Source organism: Stegastes partitus, unplaced genomic scaffold, assembly GCF_000690725.1.
Source record: "Stegastes partitus isolate 25-593 unplaced genomic scaffold, Stegastes_partitus-1.0.2 Scaffold1086, whole genome shotgun sequence".
NCBI classification, from domain to species: Eukaryota; Metazoa; Chordata; class Actinopteri; family Pomacentridae; genus Stegastes; species Stegastes partitus.
This window is the reverse complement of record NW_007578817.1, coordinates 81479-99988: the sequence shown is the minus strand read 5'-3', so window position 1 is coordinate 99988 and position 18510 is coordinate 81479. Positions and strand designations below refer to the sequence as shown.

The window sequence follows — 18510 nt, the reverse complement described above, 5'->3', positions numbered from 1 at the left end:
TGTGTGTGTGCCATCTACATTTACTTTTAACCAGTAACATATATACTGAAATTTACACATCTGAACAAATCTTACAAGTGTTTCTTTTATTATGACACAATAATTATTCAAATAGACCTTGTGGTTGCAGAGATAGACTGTTTTTATTATGGGTATGTAATTTTCGAGAAAAGGCCTGAAAAATGGTTCAGGGCTTAAAGGGTTAAAAAGGAATCTTTCAAAATGATCAGTAATTATCAACAGCAATTAAATTCAAACATGTTGTTGTATAGAAACAAACAAACAAAAATCTTTCAGCTAAAGCACCAAGCCTTACCAAACACTAGCGCTGAAAGCCGTCTCTCAATCAAACTCTAACAGCGAGTCTCACTGGAGTCCGCAGGCAGCAGGAATAAGATCCACAGACTCGCGGTCAAACAAGCACCGAATGTCTGACCTGAAACTCCCAAGCAGTCTTTGATATTTTTCGATTTAAGGGCTGCGGTTTGGCAGGTGCTGGGATTCTATACTCTGTGCTGGAGTTGCTAAGTGGGCGGGTGTTATTCTCCCTTTCTGTATTCCCTCAGTTTGTTTCTTATCTCTAATGCGATGTGGAAAAGCAGAGACAGGGCTCTCCCAGATAATGCAACAATCCTGACTTTATGCTACGGAAACCAGTTTTAATTACTTCAAATTGGTTTTGTGTTTCATTGTGGCTTTCTGGGCTAATGTGCATAATGCAGGGTGTCCATGAGCACTGCTTTAGAGGAAACAACAGAGGCACAAAAGGGAATTGCAGATGCTTCATGGTAGTTAACAAATGAGGTGTCTTAGCTGCTGAATCCTACCAAACCTTACGCAGTATTTAAAGTGAGTTACTTAAGGAGGGAAGTTATCAGCTTTCAGTATTTTTCTCTGCAGTGCTTCGTCTCCTTTTTTTTTTTACCATCTGATAACTGAGGTGGCGTTCACTGTTCACCACAGACAAGGAGATACAATCTATGTTAATGTAGACTTCTGGACAATAGCATTATAATCAGCAGAGGCAACAATAATAGCTCTATTATTATTATTACCTGCAGTAATTCAATCATTTGCAGGGCAAACGGCAAAAGGGCAGCAGCCTGAATTACTTAAACCACTACGTGTGCAATTACCTGCCACCATTCACTGTGATTAACTTTTTTCAAACAGATTTTTCTGCAAGATAAAAATATTACAATCTCCGGTATGTACATTTGTGCAAGCACAGTAGGAGGTATTTCATCGCCCTCGGTAATAAAATGTCTGTCCTATCGGTGTGTTGAGAGCAACTGAAAATGGCAGAGTGTACTTTTGGACTCATCCAGCTACTGCTGAGTGAGCTGACAGCAACAGTCACCTGTGCGAAGGTTTCTGGGGTGTTTTTTTTTCAGTGTCTTGCTGCCTGCTGCCTGGATTTGCACTGCAGGAAAATATAATCAGACAGCAGGAAGACAAAGACAAGATGCCACAGGCTTACTTACAGGCTGAGGGCACAGGGTGGTGGGAACGTAAGGTGGGTGTGGGGGGAGTTGAGCTAGAAAAGGAAGGACTGATGAAGGACAAGATGGAATATTAAAAGGGGAGCGAAGGGAGGGACGGGGAGTAAGAATAACAGAGAGGTTGGGTGGGACAGAGAGTAGGGGAATAGAGGTGGAGATGAAGGTAAGGAGATGAGTGATTGTGAGGCAAATAGAAGCAGGTTTTGGAAATCCAGTCCAACACAATCAGGTTCGAGCGGCTTTCGGCTGGAGAAGAAGGGGGCAGGTTTAAGGGGCTCGGCTGTCAGGAATCCTCCACAGATAAACCTCTCACACAGCAATTTAGGTGAGCCGCAGTGGTCACACATCCCTGCAAATCTACTGATCTGCTGCCAAGAGAGGGATAAGGCGAAAGAGACCAGACACCTTGGGAGGCTAATTCTTGAACCTCAGTGGAGCAGCTATGACAAAGCTGCACAGCCGGGAGCCGACAAAAGGAGATACCGTGCAGCAAACTGGCTTTTTTTTCCCCCTGTGAGAAACCCACCTGCTTATCAGCCTAAATCACAAAATGATGCTGCAATAGGAAAAAAAAACATCCCCCTTGGTTGAGATGACATAATCAGCCAGCTCTAAAAATGAGCACAATAAGCTGTAAACATGTCACTGATATATGATCATTTTACAAACCTGATATGGCTCAATCGGTGGCGTATTTATGCATTTAGCAGACACGAAGGTTCAAGGTCATTCATCTGAGGTTCTGCGTGTTTTCTCCTGATGAATTAAAACCCTTCTTTCAGCTCAGTTTTGGTCTCCACCCACACATTAGGGAAACATCAGACACTTGAAATGCTTAATGTTCTGAGTGGCTTTTAACTCCTGGTCAAGACTGCTGTGCAGGAAAACTGTTGGTAGGAGCAGTTTCCCTGTTAGTACACAACACACTTACTCTATCACCTTCGCTGCCTCCACTCTTTGGAGTACACAACATGCTGCCATTCACAACCAACCTCTCAATGACAACCCGGGGCAGTCCATAATGGAGAGGTGCTCAGCAAACAGTACAAGGCTATAACCCTGCATTGCTAAGGATATGCTGAGAGATGCTCAGAGTGGCTGAAAAGCTTGGCTTCAGAATGATTCTCAGCACGGTTGTCTACGTTGTCCTGGGCAGGAAGCACTTTTAAACGAAGAGTTGAATGGACAATAGTTACTGTACATCATCATCGTGCTCTAGGGTAAAACACCGTCACTCGTCTTTCTTTAAACTAATCAGTATTGTTTTGGGTGGAGCTAGTGATTGTTTTGGTGGAACATTTGCATTGAGTGAGACACATACTGTGATTAAAATGGATATTTTATAATAGAAAAAAAAACTAGCAGGGCTCAACTGTTCAGTGTGGTAGGTTGTTAATCTGGAGGTCATTTTCTATATTGAGGTGGATTTTTTAAAAAACCACGTAGATGGTGGAAGAGGAGAAGAAAGCCGCATGAATGACTTTACACCCACAACCTACATCTGGTGAGTCAGACTAGAGCCAACCTTCAAATCTTTATGCTAAACGCTGTCCAGCTCCATTTCTATATTTAAGACCTGGTTCAGATACTTAGCAGCTGATCAATCATTTGTCACTACGCAGCTGGGCTTGAAAACCTACATATTCATTCCTATAATGGAAGCTAAAGCGACCTGCAGTTGGTTAGCACTGTTGCCTCGCAGCAAGAAGGTTGACGGTTCGCGTCCCGGTGGGGGCACCGGAATCTTTCTGCGTGGAGTTTGCATGTTCTCCCCGTGCAGCGTGGGTTCTCTCCGGGTTCTCCGGCTTCCTCCCACACAGTCCAAAAACATGTTGAGGTTAGTTGGTGATTCTAAATTGTCCGTAGGTGTGAATGTGAGTGTGCTTGGTTGTCTGTCTCTAAGTGTAGCCCTGTGATAGACTGGTGACCTGTCCAGGGTGTCCCCTGCCTTCGCCCTAAGTCGGCTGGGATAGACTCCAGGCCCCCCACGACCCTAGTAAGGATAAAGCGGTGTATATATAATGGATGGATGGATGGAAGCTAAAGCTACGCAGCATATCGTCATGATTTGTCAACTGACCTAAAAGCACCTTTAAAACTGCGCTCCAAAGTTGGGTATTAAATGCTGCGGATGACCATGGCCGTGTGAGTCAACGGGGGGCTGCTCAGTCTTCCCTCAGATCTCACTAGGAGACCTGAAGGGGTAATTAGAGACCAGTGACCTTTATTTTGAAGGTGTGACTCAGGTCTTGCCTTTATCCACCTCCACCGCTTATTGAATTATAATTGAGCGGGCTATGAAAGTGGAACTTGTCAACGTGGAGTGTGTGCGCCGGATAATGTTTGACTGTAAAAATAAAATCACTTATCGCCTTATGTAATTTCTTTAGTCATCCTTAGTGCCATAACAGACCATCCGCTTTGTTAATACCCCAATTTTTTTGGTCTTTTTGTTTAGTCTACTTACAGCAGCAACCACCAGCATCGAGAAACCCCCGCTTAGATTAGAATAAAAGTAAAAAAAAGACGCAGAAAGCAACTCCATTCTTCAGCCTATATATGTAAATGTAGCTTTCCAGCATGCAGATCTGTAGAACCGGCAACAAACTCTCAAAGCTAAAACCACACCTGCTGTGCTATAACAAAACATTAACTCCTACCTGCTGATGAGTCACAATCCTCAAGCAGCTAAAACAAAATGAATGTGCGGGAAGTATCACATAGTGTATTGACTTTAATAAACATGACTCACTAACTTGCAATGAAAGGCTACAAAGAGTGATCATAATTGATTCAATAATTGATTTTTACATTTAAATACGAGCCGACTGGTGGGAGTTGGGAGGCCGTCTCTCCTACAGATTTCTAATGGAGTGAAACACCCGTGCAAGTGGATGGAAAACTGTCAGTACTCCACCAGGCAAATGATGTTACATAAGAGAAGTGGGATGTTTCATATGGGAGCCTGATAGCAGTAGTTTAGACGGTGGTGGATGGAAATAAAAGAGTCAGACGAAATCTGGCGTGTAGCTGCAGGAGCGTCGCAACGAGAGCGGCTAAAAGATCATCTAAATTTTTTAAAGTGTCCTCTCTTCAACTTTGAAAGTTATAATGATCCAGTGTCATAAGTAATTTACTAAATAATGGAGGAGTGAAACGATATCAACGTAATTTCCAATCTGAATAGAAAGTGACGCTTTTTGAAATGCAAAAAGGTCACTTCAGTGGCACTTCAGCACAGCCTCGCCGATTGAGGAATGAGAAGGAAAATATCTCATGAATTCCATTATTTTTTATCTGGTTCCACAAGAACGTATCACACGGACGCATTTGTCTCCGACCGAATGACAGAAGTTCTTTTTTTATTTCTTCATGCCCATAATCTCTTCAGGGAATTCAATTCTTCTTGAGCCGCTGCGGTTCAAATGGAGAGGAATTTTACCCGCTTGGGGAAATGCACGCGAGCCATTTGAATCTCTCCAAGGGCGACGTCTAAGTGGTCGAGGTCACACATGCCTGGAATATGTTAACATCCAGCCAAGACTGAGCTGAATAAGGGTCAACATTGCACGTCCAACTGGCTGAGAGCAAGGGGAGGCATCATGTATGAAAGGAGCTTTGTCTGAAAAATGAAACATCCATCATCGTTAAAAAAAAAACAGCGACACCTCCTCCAAAACACTGACTGACAGCCTAAATTGGTACAAGACATGCACGAATACTTTCCAGAAGGGCTTACATAACTTCAGTCCGCGGCGGACAACATATTAGTGTAAAATCAGCCAGTGATTGATTGATGTAATTATTAGATTTAGTCCAAATTAAGCCAATTTCATCCAGACGACTTTCACACCAAGTGACCAAAAAAAGTATTCTTCATACTAGTCAGACTGTCTTTCAGTTGGTTATATAAAGAATTAACTGTGATTTTATACTAATGTTTTTTTGGTGCAGAACTTCTTTTTTTTTTTTTTTCGTTCTCCTTTATTCCCTTTGGGGCTCTACCAACTCTTGACTCACTCTAACATGCTCCACTCTGTTCACCAGACAGTCAGCGCTGAAAACAACTCCCTGCTGTTGTTATTTTTTTTTTATTTTAAATCTAATAATTCTTTAAAATCATCTGCCCCTGTGTGACAGATCCACCAGTACAGGACGCACTGCTGTAGGGTGGTTAAAGCCAACCTTTTTTCATCCCACAAGGGCCAAGGTAAAGTAAAGTTGAATCTAGTAGACTCTGTTTCAAAAAAAAAAAGAGGCTGAAATCAATTGCAGCCTGTATTATTACAGATCTGGGATCATTTGCACTTGCTTCTTCACTTTCTCCACGTTGCATCATGAGTTTCTCCCTCTCTTCTGCCTCCTTACCCATCATTCACTCTGTGAAAATCTTGAGAATCTACTTTTCAAAAAGAAAAAAAAAACAACTGTCAATACATCAAGCACCAGTCAAACTTGCATCTCACAACAAATGAAGGAATGTTTGTGTCTGTTCTTGGCATATTTCGACAAGCGTACATCCGATTCGCTCCGAACGTTGGAGGATTTATCAGCCGGGGAAGTGCAGCGCCATGCTCAGAGCTGTACGGATGAGCGGCGGCTGGTTTGGTGGTATTTTTAGTGTTTTGCTTGTGATCGGAGCTTAAGTCAGAAACGTACGACGCACGAGTGACGATGACGAACTCTGATCGGAGCAGCAAAGGCAAATGGATGATATCACACAGGCTGTTAGTTCAGATCTGCGAGGTCACAGCTGCAGTCACATCGTTTATTTTCTTTTATTATTGACATGTGAACGAGCGCTGCCATTGCAATGTTAATTACACTAGTTTCTGTTGAAGAACTTAATGTGATGTGAATGCAGGTTGTGAGTCATCGAGGTAATTTAAACTATAAATCAGAAATAAAGCGGTTAAAAATATGCATTTTCGCTCACAATCAACTACTTAGTGGTCTTTCATTTGAAAGGTTTCAATTAACATGTCATATGTCTTTCCATTGAACTCTGATTCATGCTCTGCTCTACAAAAGCAGCTCCTGCAGGCGTTGTAGTCTGTTTACAAGTTTCAGCGCAAACAGTGGAAAACAAAAGAAGCAATCCCAGAATCTATTACACAACGATATCCGCATCGTCATCGGTATCTAGTTTTGTAATGAAAAATCATCACTGACCCAAAATGATAACACCGGCAAGTCTAAATGTTCATAGTTTCGGTAGAAAATGTCAAAATATAGTAGTATTCTTATTCTGCGCAGTGGATGTGTACATTTGAAATGCAATTTATTTTACGGCTGCATCTGCCAGCGGGCCATCACAATAAGAGAAGGAGTAATAATATGTTAATGCCACTACAGCAGAGACTCGATGTTCTCGGCAAAAACGCGGAATAAATATGTGCATAAATTAGTGTCAGCGATTGGCTACAATGAGTTAGAAAATATCTGCACATCAGACATCAGCAGAGATGCTTCAGTTTTAGCACATAAATGTGTAAAGTCTGGATAAATGCTATTTTAGAAATTGAGAGACACCAGAAAGGAAAAAAAAAAAGAAGGCGGCGAGAAAAGCAGTACTTAACCAAGATGAGAAAAAAAAAACAAGTAGAACCCAAGAAGAGATACGAGCACCACATGAATACTGCAGGCCTGGAGTTCATGGTCTTTCTGAAGCACCTCCAATTTCAAAAGATAACTGTTGATGTCACAACTGAGAGAGAAAAATAACTTGCAACTTATCCCAGCTTGAAAGTAAAAAGAAAAAAAATGAAAAGCAAAAAGAACAGAAAGATTTCTTTTGCTAAGAGAAAAAGCGCTGAAGTGGAAATGTGCGTTGCCTTGTGTTTACCCTCCGCTTTCACTGCTTCTGCTTTGTTTGTGTCCAAATAACGAACCGAACTCTGCGCGCCAAATGAATGTTTCTTCACACAGACGCGCGCATTGATTGCAAAGTTATACATCCTTCATCCACGTGTGGGCGGACCGAGAGAGGCATCAGGTAATTTGATGGCGGAGTAAGAGAAACTCAAATTCAATTTACACAATGACCAGGCAACGTGACACGACGTCCCCAAGGACAGGTTCTGAATCATCAATAAATTAGATAAGGAGAAGTGCTCGACGAGATGAGTCCTGCTTTGGCATCGTGGCACATTCTTGTTCAAAGGTGCGACACACAAGAACACATGAAAACAGCAAACACACACACACACACACACACTTTCAGCTCAGAACTGTTGGCAGAGACGAGTAAAACTCTGAAAGGAAGATCACAGAGGAGGGGGGAAAGAAATACAGCGTTTCCATCGGATCCTTGAGAAAAATCTAATTAGGGCCAAAGCTCAAACTGCTGCAGGTGTCAGAAACAAAAAACCAGCACTGAGCTTGTTTGTTTGTCTTCTTCACGTATCTCGACAGCCAAACCTTCGATCTGCTTCAGACTTAGCAGGTGAACTGAGAGGGAGCTGAGGTGAAGGACCGTTTGAAGCACATCGCTTGAACGGTGGCAGATTTGGGGCATTTTCAGGGCCTTTCTTTTTTGGGGGGTTCTCACCTGGCCTGGTCCGTGAGCAGAGCCCCTGTTGCTAGGCAACATCATCAAAAGCACATGTTTGACATCACATGATGGTGTCAGATCCCGGTCGTGTATAAGCTCTTATTCTTCATTTGTGACCTCCCACGTAGTGTGGCACTCATGGGGATGTCACCAGTCAGATAATAAACCTCTGAAAGCAAAGATCAAGGAAAGATTCTACAATGCTGTCACAGATCAAAGACATCGGGGTTTAATCACCGACTGTGACGATTGCATTTGCTGATGCTACCGTGCCTGTGACGGCGGCCACTGCACTCGTGATAGTGAATGTCAGTAATTGGATCACTGATTGTTTGGTGGGTCACTGCGTTTTGGGCAGAGCAGAGAAAACAAACAAACAAAAAAAAGACGCCCATGAAGACAAATCCAGCATATTCATGAATAACTTAATTGAGCATTGAGGCCAGCGGTATAATGTCAGCTTGAAACACATAGTTACACACCACGCCATTTAAAAAAATAAAAAAAACTTCAATAAACTGCCACTGGACAAAAGCGACCATTGGTTTGGCGTTGATAGTCAGTCGAATGGTTTGGGACAAATACACAAACCGCTGCATCCCTCCCAGATATCATCAAGTATCATTGTAAAAGAAATGCCATCAAAGTGAAGAAGCTTTTGGGTTCCGTCTCTAATTTGCTGATTCTATTTTGGTCCCAAATAAGCAGTCATGTGCCTTCATGTCTGTGTTGTTTCCTCGCTTGTGGTCCTTGTAAAGTAGATCTGTCACCGATCAGTAACTTTGATCCCTAAACAGCCTCACAGCCTCGTCATCACAGAGTCTCTGGCTTGCACTTTACTTCCCAGGAGCTCTGTGTCTCCATTTATACAATGTCTCCAACTTTATACAAGAGGTGGAATAAATGTTTAAAGGTGCTGTATGTGACTTTAAGCATCTCAGGAAACGACAAACAGGCATGTGAGCCCCTCCACAAGGGGTTGTGTACGCAAAAGCCACCAAAAAGTAATAAATACAAACCACACTATAACTTGAATAACACTATCGTCACTTGGCCTAACACTCCTTCAATCCGCTCCATGTGTGTCTGTTTCACCAAAAGTCGTCACACATTGTTTTAATTCTTTTTATTTGAGGCACTAACTGAACATTGGACTGCACTATTGCTGGTACACTGCAGTGGTGGAGATCACCGTCGGTCTGATTGTGAATGCAGAGAGGGCTTACAGTTTCAAAGGGAGGGAATCTACGGTGGCCGACGGGTGCAAACGATGTGCACATACACAAACAAACAAACAAAAAAAAGACGCCCATGAAGACCATGAAGACAAATCCAATTATAGTAACAGATATTCTTTCTCTCGATTCATCGAATTTGAAAACAGCTAAGTGTGACTTCTTGTCTTTTTCGGAGAAACATCACATGACATCGCCCGCCATCCGTCGCCGGGGCTCGTCTCCGACAGGTTCTCGTGGACGCCTGGGCACTTCTGTTGTGTGAGTGGATGTGCAGCGTTTTCTTTTTGCAGCGTGTTTCTGTTTATGCAACGTATTCTTGTGTATGCAGCTCGTTTGTGTATGTGCACGTCGTTTGCACCCGTCGGCCACCGTAGGACTCACACGCACAAACATGCGTGTGTCGCCAGAATAGCCGCCAAACACAGTAGCTAGGAATAAGACAAACATGGAGAGCGTGTGACTTCATTCTCTGCTGAGGACGCCATTACTCCACTATATCTTTCAGTAACCTTTGAGAAAATTGGTCTCATGCTTAAAATGTTGATTCTTGATTTTCAGTTCAGACATTGCTGATATTATATTACAGCTAGTATTGTTAGTGTTATAATAAGGTATCACTACTGCACTAAATGTTGTCCGAACTGCTGGAAACCTTTAAAAAGGGTGATGAAGAAGCCAACTTTGCAGGCAGGAGTTCATGCTAAAAAGGCACCATTTTAACAAATCTATTAATGAACAAAAGCAAACATGAGCCACTGAAAATCCAACAAAAATACAAACAAACCTGAGCCTTGAAATTACCCATTACCCTTTTGTTGTTGTTGACTGAATTAATAACGGCAGAGGAAAAATGGCAATAACATTTCGAGAGCCCAAGGTGACATCTTCAAATGGCTGGTTTTGTGCTACCAACAGACAACAAGCCCACACAATGCACTAAAAACATAGTTTCGGGTAGAAAACTACATAACAGGGGTGTTTGAACCAGAATATCACTGATCACGAGGCGGAAACTAAACCGAGGGAAGTCAACAGAAGCTAAAATGAGAGAAAAAAAAAACAAAGAAATTCTGCCACGTTCATTTACATGTATTTATTAACTGCTGACATAACAGTTTATTTATGGGCACACATGCACCTTCATAAGCACCAGCTTGAACAGAATTGTATTTCCTGCCGAACGGTTTTTCATTCCTTCCACAACTCAGCAGTGCCCACTCACGTACTGCTCAGAAGGCCTAATGATGCACACCTGCTTTCACTGTCCCTGATTTAATATCTGTGCCAACATCACAGGCAGAGCAACACAAAGAACACCAATGACAGATTAAAACCTCTTGGAACAAAAATAAAACTAAAACGCCTTCACTAAAGTTGTGTTCTGTCATGTATACAACCTGACGGCTGAATTAATAAAGCGAATAAAAACACAGGATGTGATAGCTGTGATCTGAAACGCACAAAAAAATAGAGCACAGTCGCCTCTTTGTCACATTTGAGAAGCTAGAATCATGTACAAGTGATGAAATGTCACCAAAATGTTTTCACTTTGTTGATGTGTTGGCTTGCTACTATTAGAAAAAGAAAGTTTTTAAAAGGTGCAATGGAAATAGACTTAGTGAATAAATCATGATTTATAAAGCGTCACCTTACTGAACAATCAATGAACCTCAATCTCCTCATTTTCACATGACAGTAGTCGAGAAAAACTAGAATTTTTGTCTGAGATTTGCTTTAAATTTGGATCAGAACTCACACGATTAAGCTAAATTCATAAATAGGTTTAATGCCGGTTTGCCATGCTTTTCACGTGTGTTTGACACATGCTCACACTTGAGGTGATTCTCTGAAGTGGGGTTGTATAAGGTACTTACTCATAGCCGGTGTATTACCGGCGGTACATCACAGTCAGCACGCCTCCAGTTCAGAGAAGCAGACAGAAGGACTAGCGTGGAAGCTAAGAGATGAACTGCTGTGGACGGGGTTAACTGCAAAAACATATTTTAGCTGCTTAAATAAAAAAGCCCAGCTACAAAAAATAAATAAATCTATCTAAATGTGTGCTATATTTACTGCTTTACCACACAGTTTAACATCCCATCCACATGACTGAGCTAATTTCTCCCCCCACACTTCCTGATAATTTCCATTTAGTCCACAAAATGGCCTGCACCGATCAAATAATGACAATTGGCCACCTGTCTTTTGCACAACTTGCACTTCAGGCACTTGAATGTGTTCTGGTTTTTGGTGAATGCAGCAGACTGTGATGTGTCAACATTTGCTCTGTTATTATCAGTCCCACCTCTTCCCTCCTATAAAATGATTGTAATGAGTTATGACACGTCATGAAAATCCCACTCGTTACGTGCCTCTGTTACACGGCTGACCCATTTACTGAGCGCAACCTATTAGCTCTGAAGGATATTTAAAGTGATTAAAACACCTGCAGTTTTGTGATGGCAAGACACTCTTTTTGACCTGATTGCATACTGTGTTATTTTTGCTCTCTCTGTCGACTAAAGTCACTATATTTAGCATTCAGTGCTTCAACACTTGTGGCACTGATTGTATACTGTGATTAAAATACTTACACGAGAAACAGAACGTCTGGCTGACTGAGAAGGGTCAGTTCTCTCTCTCTGACTTTGCACCATCACTGTTCATTACTTGCTTCCTATCTGTGGCCTTATTACTGCCATGGTATTTGCTTCCATGCAACTTTGCTGCCAAACACCCAACAGCTGAGACCCGGCAGTCGTAAAGTCTGGACACACACACAGCAGGGAGCAGCTGCGAACGAAAAGTAAATCAGTTAACTAGTCGAACTTATGAAAGCACTTGTGGACTAGCGTAGTCAGATACATGGCCAAATAGCAACTCTCCACATATCATGATGGAACAAGGGCTGACACTTTAGAGTTAGTGTGATCAGCTCAGTAACTGCAGTTTCCACAAGCTGAGTGAACATGTTATCTGATAAGAGGTTGTTAAGACTGTCAGTCATCATAGCTTCCTTTGACAGTGATCGCTTCCAAGTGGCGCTGATTGGCAGGCAGTGAGGTGATGTTTTTTTCTTTTTTTACCTTGTTTCTTGAGAAGGGGGGTTAGAGGGCGTTCAGACCACAGCAGTTTGAAATTGCATGGGTGGGTGCTGGTGGGGCTGCGTTGTTTCAAGTACCGGTGAGACGACGATATGCTACACAGGGATAATAGTTGTGGCTCTGAAGGCTTATCGGATGCTGGAGCTCATACACAGCTGTTTGAGCAAGTGATTTCCCACCTATACCGGCACAGCTTCAAATATTTCAGCATAACTCTCGACATTCTAGAAGCAAACTGTAAGAAGCGCTCGCATGTATTCAGTTGGCCAATGTGCTGGATTGCATGGGCACCATATTTATGATTTCCTTCTCCAGCAGTGAAAGTATGTAGTTGATGTTGAAAAAGCCATCTAAGTTCAATCCAAACCTTCATACCTCATCTGGCTTGTGACAAGCATCTCTGCTGCTGCCATATTGCAGCAGAGTTGGAGCCAGTTGAAACAGTGGGGAAAGCCAGACTTCTGTGCTGATTTTGGATGCTCTAGTGAATGAAATGCCCAAACCAAGAGAATATCTTACAAAATGTAGCTGTTTAGAACATGTTAAATTTGACATGTCACAGTAAGTCATCCTTTTCCGAAGCTAACAGGAACAAAAATCTAGCTGCTATTTAATTTCCCGAAAAGTCAGTTCAATGAGAATCTCTTTGATCCGAGACAACATTTGACAACATTTATGACGTTCTAAAATCTTGGCATATGACAACATTCATGACGATATTCTAAAAAAAATTTTGTATGCCGACATTCCAGATTTTTACAACACTCTAGAATCTTGCAGTATGATGACATTCTAGAATCTTGGTGTATGATGTCATTTATAACGGCATTCTAGAATCCTATGATAGAACTTGGCATATGACGACATTCTATAATGTTGGTGTATGACGGCATTCTAGGAACTTGGTGTATGATGTCATTCATGACAAAATTCTAAAATTCCTACATTCTAGAATCTTGGCGTAAGACATTAGATATAGATCATTACAATATTCTAGAATCCTACATTGTAGAACGTTGATGGACGACGACATTCTAGAATCTTCGTGTATGATGTCAGTCATGACAACATTCTAGAATTCTTCATTCTAGAATCTTGGCGTGTTATGACATTGTAAAATCGTGGTGTATGATGTCATTTACAACAGCATTATAGAATCATATAACATAGAATCTTGGCATATGATGATATTCTATAATGTTGATGTATGACGGCATTCTAGGATCTTGGTGTGTGATGTCATTCATGATCAAATTCCAGATTCCCACATTCTAGAATCTTGGTGTTTCACAACATTCTACAGTCGTGTTGTATGATGTCATTCATGACGATATTCTTGAATTTTCTAACATTCTAGAATCTTAGTATGTGACGACATTCTAGAACCTTGGCATATGACAACACGTCAGAATGCTGGTGTACGATGTCATTTATGATTGATGATTTTTTCCTACACATTTAATTGTATCTAACAAATACCACATTACGCCAGCTTTATGCAAAACCTCCGACTGTGCACAATCTTATTACTGCAGCACATTGAACTAATAACTGCCCTTTGCAATAATTTAATTCGGTTTAGATTGTTCTACTTTTTAATAGCATTGTTCTGTGGACCAAAGAGGACAAAAAAAACACAAGAACATATTCATAAAGTGTGACTTGTACGCTTTGCTTGAACAAAAGAGTTTAAAATGTTGATTCTCTGCCGCTCCTCTTGCCGGTGCTGCCTGTGTTACTTAGGGTACAATTGATAACAGTGTCTCTCCTAATTACATCTTCCAGCTGTAGTGCATATAGCAACAGGCAGCTGGGAGTGCTGTTCACCACATCTGCTCATGTGTGCTGAACTGAAGGAGAGGCTCATGCACCACTTCTCCCTGTCTGTACTGGTTGGAGCCCCAGTAGCACCTAAGGCAGCCCTCACATCTGTGATCAGTCACCCACATTATCACCCAAGCCTCAAGACCAGCAGATAGACAGATGTGCTCTCCAGCTGTGATTTGTATAACTCATTTACAGCCTGACTGTCTGGCTCATTTGGGGTATCATTTGTCTGAGAGAGAGGTGCCCTGTGGGCTCTCAAATACACCACACTGCTTTTCTTTAAAGAAGTTACTGGACTTAGTTTGAAGAGAGCTTTGGTGTCAGGAGGGCAAAAAGAAATAAACACCTAAAACTTCTACCAGAGCGGTTCGGATTGCCTGGTGCAGAGACGATGCACTCTCTGTAATTTTCTTTGTACAGCTCTTCGGCTTGTTATAGCCTTTTCACTCAGTCCTGTCATCATGTTTCCCTCTAAAAACACTTTCTTAGCATTTTTCTGTTGCCTTGTCTGAAACACTTCTTGCTCTTATTGTGTTCAGAGAGGGAACATCTAACTTTTATATTCTCTTTGTGTTTATTTGCTGTCATTCTCAAGATTCATTTCTTTTTATTTTTTTGTTCAGCACTTCATGTCTTTTAACTGCCTTCCTGTGGCTCACATGTTTTATTCCTTTATTTTCCTCACTGGGTAAGATTGTGTGCTTTGAAAACAACATAAATACTTAAGAAGCCCTTCATTCTTCTGGTGATTTATTGGTGGAGCGATAGCCAGACCACTTCCTGCAGAGATGATTGGCTGAAAAACATCCACAGCTTGCGTCAGCTGTTGACCACACCGAATCAAGCATTCAGAATTTTTTTTTAAAAGTGTACGTCTCTCCAATTATTACCTTAATTTATAGGCAGATTCGGTGTAAGGATAGCTTAATTATGGGCGTTGCTTAGAAATGGAAAAACTTGCTGGAAACCACTCACAAACAATATTTAAAGGTACATTTGTATGCGGCAATTGTCCTTGAATTTCTAAAACTTTTTACCACACTCCCGTCTTAGCTTGTCACCTCTGGCTGACACATTGAATTCCACTGAGACACGGCAGCTAGTGGCAATGAAAGTGATAAGTCAGAGTATACACAAAGTTAGCTCTGCAGGTGGCAAGAAATGAATCCCAAATATCAACTGGCAGCACAGGTCAAAAGCACCGAAACCCCTCCTCACAGCTGTTAGCTGTCTCAGCACAACACCTTCTTTTCTCCCAGCTTCTTTGTAGAACCGTCCAACGCGTCCTCGTACTTTGCACCATATAAAATCAGGGATCTGTTAGAAATGCTGCAGCCTGATAGCTAATTCTGCATTTTGCGCCAACAGGAAGGTTTCGTCCTTGGGTAGAGAATATGTTCCATGAATTATGATTGTGATTCGTGCTGTTCAACCCCAAAACCAGTAGGCAGTTTTAAAAACACTTCAAGACTTCCAGCTTTCCGATGGTATTGGTACGCATTTATTCTGAAAACAAAACTACTAAAAACTCCACTAAATTCTGTGCAAAACAAACAAACAAAAAAGTCAGCACAGCACAGCATCACTAAGAAGCCAGGACTGATTCAGCTGCGACCAACAGTCAGAAACTCTTTCCAGGTGAACTGCAGGTTGTGTTTATACAGAGCGGAGAGGAGATGACAAGAGAGACTGAGCGCGAAATAAAACCTACTGGATCAATAAAATAAATACAGCATGGCTCAAAAACTGTATTTAGAGGAGCAAGTTGTCAGCAAGTAGTTGGAGGATACATTCAGGATGGTGGAGTAGCCGTGTAGAGATTGTGTGACAAATATCTTGTTTGTAGAGATTGTAACGCCGTAAATAGACCGAGTTAAATAGCTATAGTATCTATATAGTATAGTCTATAGTATGAGGGGTCGCTTTGTTTTTTGTTTTTTTCTTTTAGGCAATAGCTGTGAACTGAGTCAAGGTTGCTTCAATTTTTTGTAAAATGAAGAATCACTAAAATTCAGTGTTTTATTTCTTTTTAAAAATGATTATTTATGGCATTATAACTGTGTCAAGCTCTACTTTTAGCCGTCATTGTGCTGTTTCCATGGAGGTGCAAAGAAAAACGAACTCACGGTGAATAAAGACGTGTCCAGAAACTGCTTGGATTGCAAGAGGTTAAGACTAAAACCAGACACCTGGTGCAGGTGCTTGTTTGCTGTGTTGTATTAATGTGTTTGCACTGAGCTGTAGGTAAAGGCAGTTTTTTTTCTAGCTGGACTTGAACTTGACTCTAGAACGTGTGCCCACTGTCAAAAAGAGACACTATCATGCAATGTTGGATGTTTGCCTTCGATGATGTTGCCTGACAACAGCACCTCCGCCTACAGGCAGCCAAAGGTAAGGCTTAGTACTGCAAAAAAAAAAAAGACCACAAAAGCATCGTCCATTGATCTGATCTGCTTGAATCTTGACCCGACACTTCCTCGGGTCTCCAATAATACAATAATTCAAGTTTGAAGTAGATCAGACGAATGGTTGTCGAGATATGTGAAGGACGCAGATGCACATGCAGGGATTTCTTTAAAAAACGGTAGATGAATAACTTCTGTCCTTGTGTACGCTCAGGCAGCTCAGCACTCCTTTCAAGAAGTAAAAGTTCAGGACATGAGGTTGATATCACTGATCCTGCTCACAAATTCCTATACGTGGACGTTTCCTGTCAAACATACAACAAATGCAGGCAGACTTTTTCCACTCTTATCCATCACCGTCAGCCAAACGTGTCATCATCACAGATTCATTCTGCGGTCCGAACATACAGACGCTCGTAAAGACCTATTTTCAGCTACAATAAGGACAGGTAGTCCTCCATCTGATTAGCAAGCAGACACCACTGCTAGAGCACAGTTTACCTGTTCAACATTCGCTACTCCAGAACTCTGCACAAAAGAAGCATCCTTCCCTGAGGAAACCATTAGCTAAGTACAATCTACTCAGGTAGTTTCTTTTAACTTTTATATATAGTTATAGCTTCCTACAGAACATAATGTGTAGCCAGGTTAACATTTCAGGAGTCTGTGATTTCTGCCTCTAAACTTCTCACATGGTTCAAATGAGCTAATAAGTCACCGAAAAAATACTAGAAAAAGGTCCAACAATGTCTCGTCTTTCCTCTCCCATTAATCACACTTCCTCAGATGTATTGCTGTCTCTGTATGTAAAACCTGTATATGAAGTAGTTTAAAATAGCTCCACCTGCAGCAGCGACAACATTAACCTGCTGCTGACACTCTGATGCTTCTCTAATAATACTCCAATCGAGTCTTGTATAATCATATATCAGTCAGAGGAACCAGTACTGGTACGTTAATGCTAACATATAGTTTGCTCATAGTCACATGAGTTTTTCATGTAGGATGGAGTGTTTTTACATTGCTGTATTGGTACTTTTACTCAAGTGAATGCTCCTTCAGCCACAGCTCAGGACCAAACCCTGACATTCTCCTCTTAATTCCAGTCCCATCGTCTTCCTGCCGTCCAACGTGCTGCAGCTCAGCCAGCCTCACGTCACAACCTTTCTTCAACCTTGACTTTTCCAGCCCTCCTTAGTCTTGTCTTTGTTCTCTATTCTGCCTTTCCACTGTTGTATTGTATCACCCTTGTTGCCACCCACTGAAAGCTCTGACCTTCAGAGTTATTTACTAAAAGCCAGAGGAGAATGGAACAACATTCATTACATCTTAATGCTTTTTCTTGCCGGTAAGGAAGAATGCCGGTGTACAAAAAAAATTTACAACGAATGCATCTCGCAGTATTTATAAAGTAAAATGTATGTATAAAGAAAATCAAAAATGAGCATTTCAGACAGTAAAAGGCTGAAAACTTACCAGGATCTAACTTGGAGAACGTATCCACATCCAACAGAGTCCTGTGGAAACGGAAAAGGTGCAGGTTAAAAAAAAAAAACACATAATCCTTTCACCTCTCTTCATTGGTTTGAGAAAATCTGTTCATTCATTAACATTTTGTGAATTCCATTTTTATCTGTTTCGTTCTTCCGGGTGTTTCCAAAAAGTCTCCCACAAAAGTTAGATCATGGGCAGATTGAGATTGCATTATTTTGTGGCACTAACATCAGAAAATGTTGTGCAGGAAAACTCTCTCCTTGAGATGAAAACCAGAGTAAGAAAAATAAAACACTTGATTAGAGATAAAAGGCTGATAAAAACTCTCAGGAAGCAGAATATGGAGAAGTAATACGAAAAAACCAGCCTTGATTGAACTCCTTACTG

At 41.4% G+C, this 18510-nt stretch overlaps 1 protein-coding gene across 1 annotated transcript in view; it reads right to left on the bottom strand.

Moving 5' to 3' along the window:
- Window positions 1-18510, bottom strand: part of LOC103367790 (copine-9-like) — a 109083-nt gene that overhangs the window by 80451 nt on the left and 10122 nt on the right. Inside the window, exon 2 of the mRNA XM_008295920.1 lies at window positions 18106-18146. Within this exon, the coding sequence (XP_008294142.1) occupies window positions 18106-18146 (41 nt within the window). The remainder of the gene's footprint in view (window positions 1-18105; window positions 18147-18510) is intronic.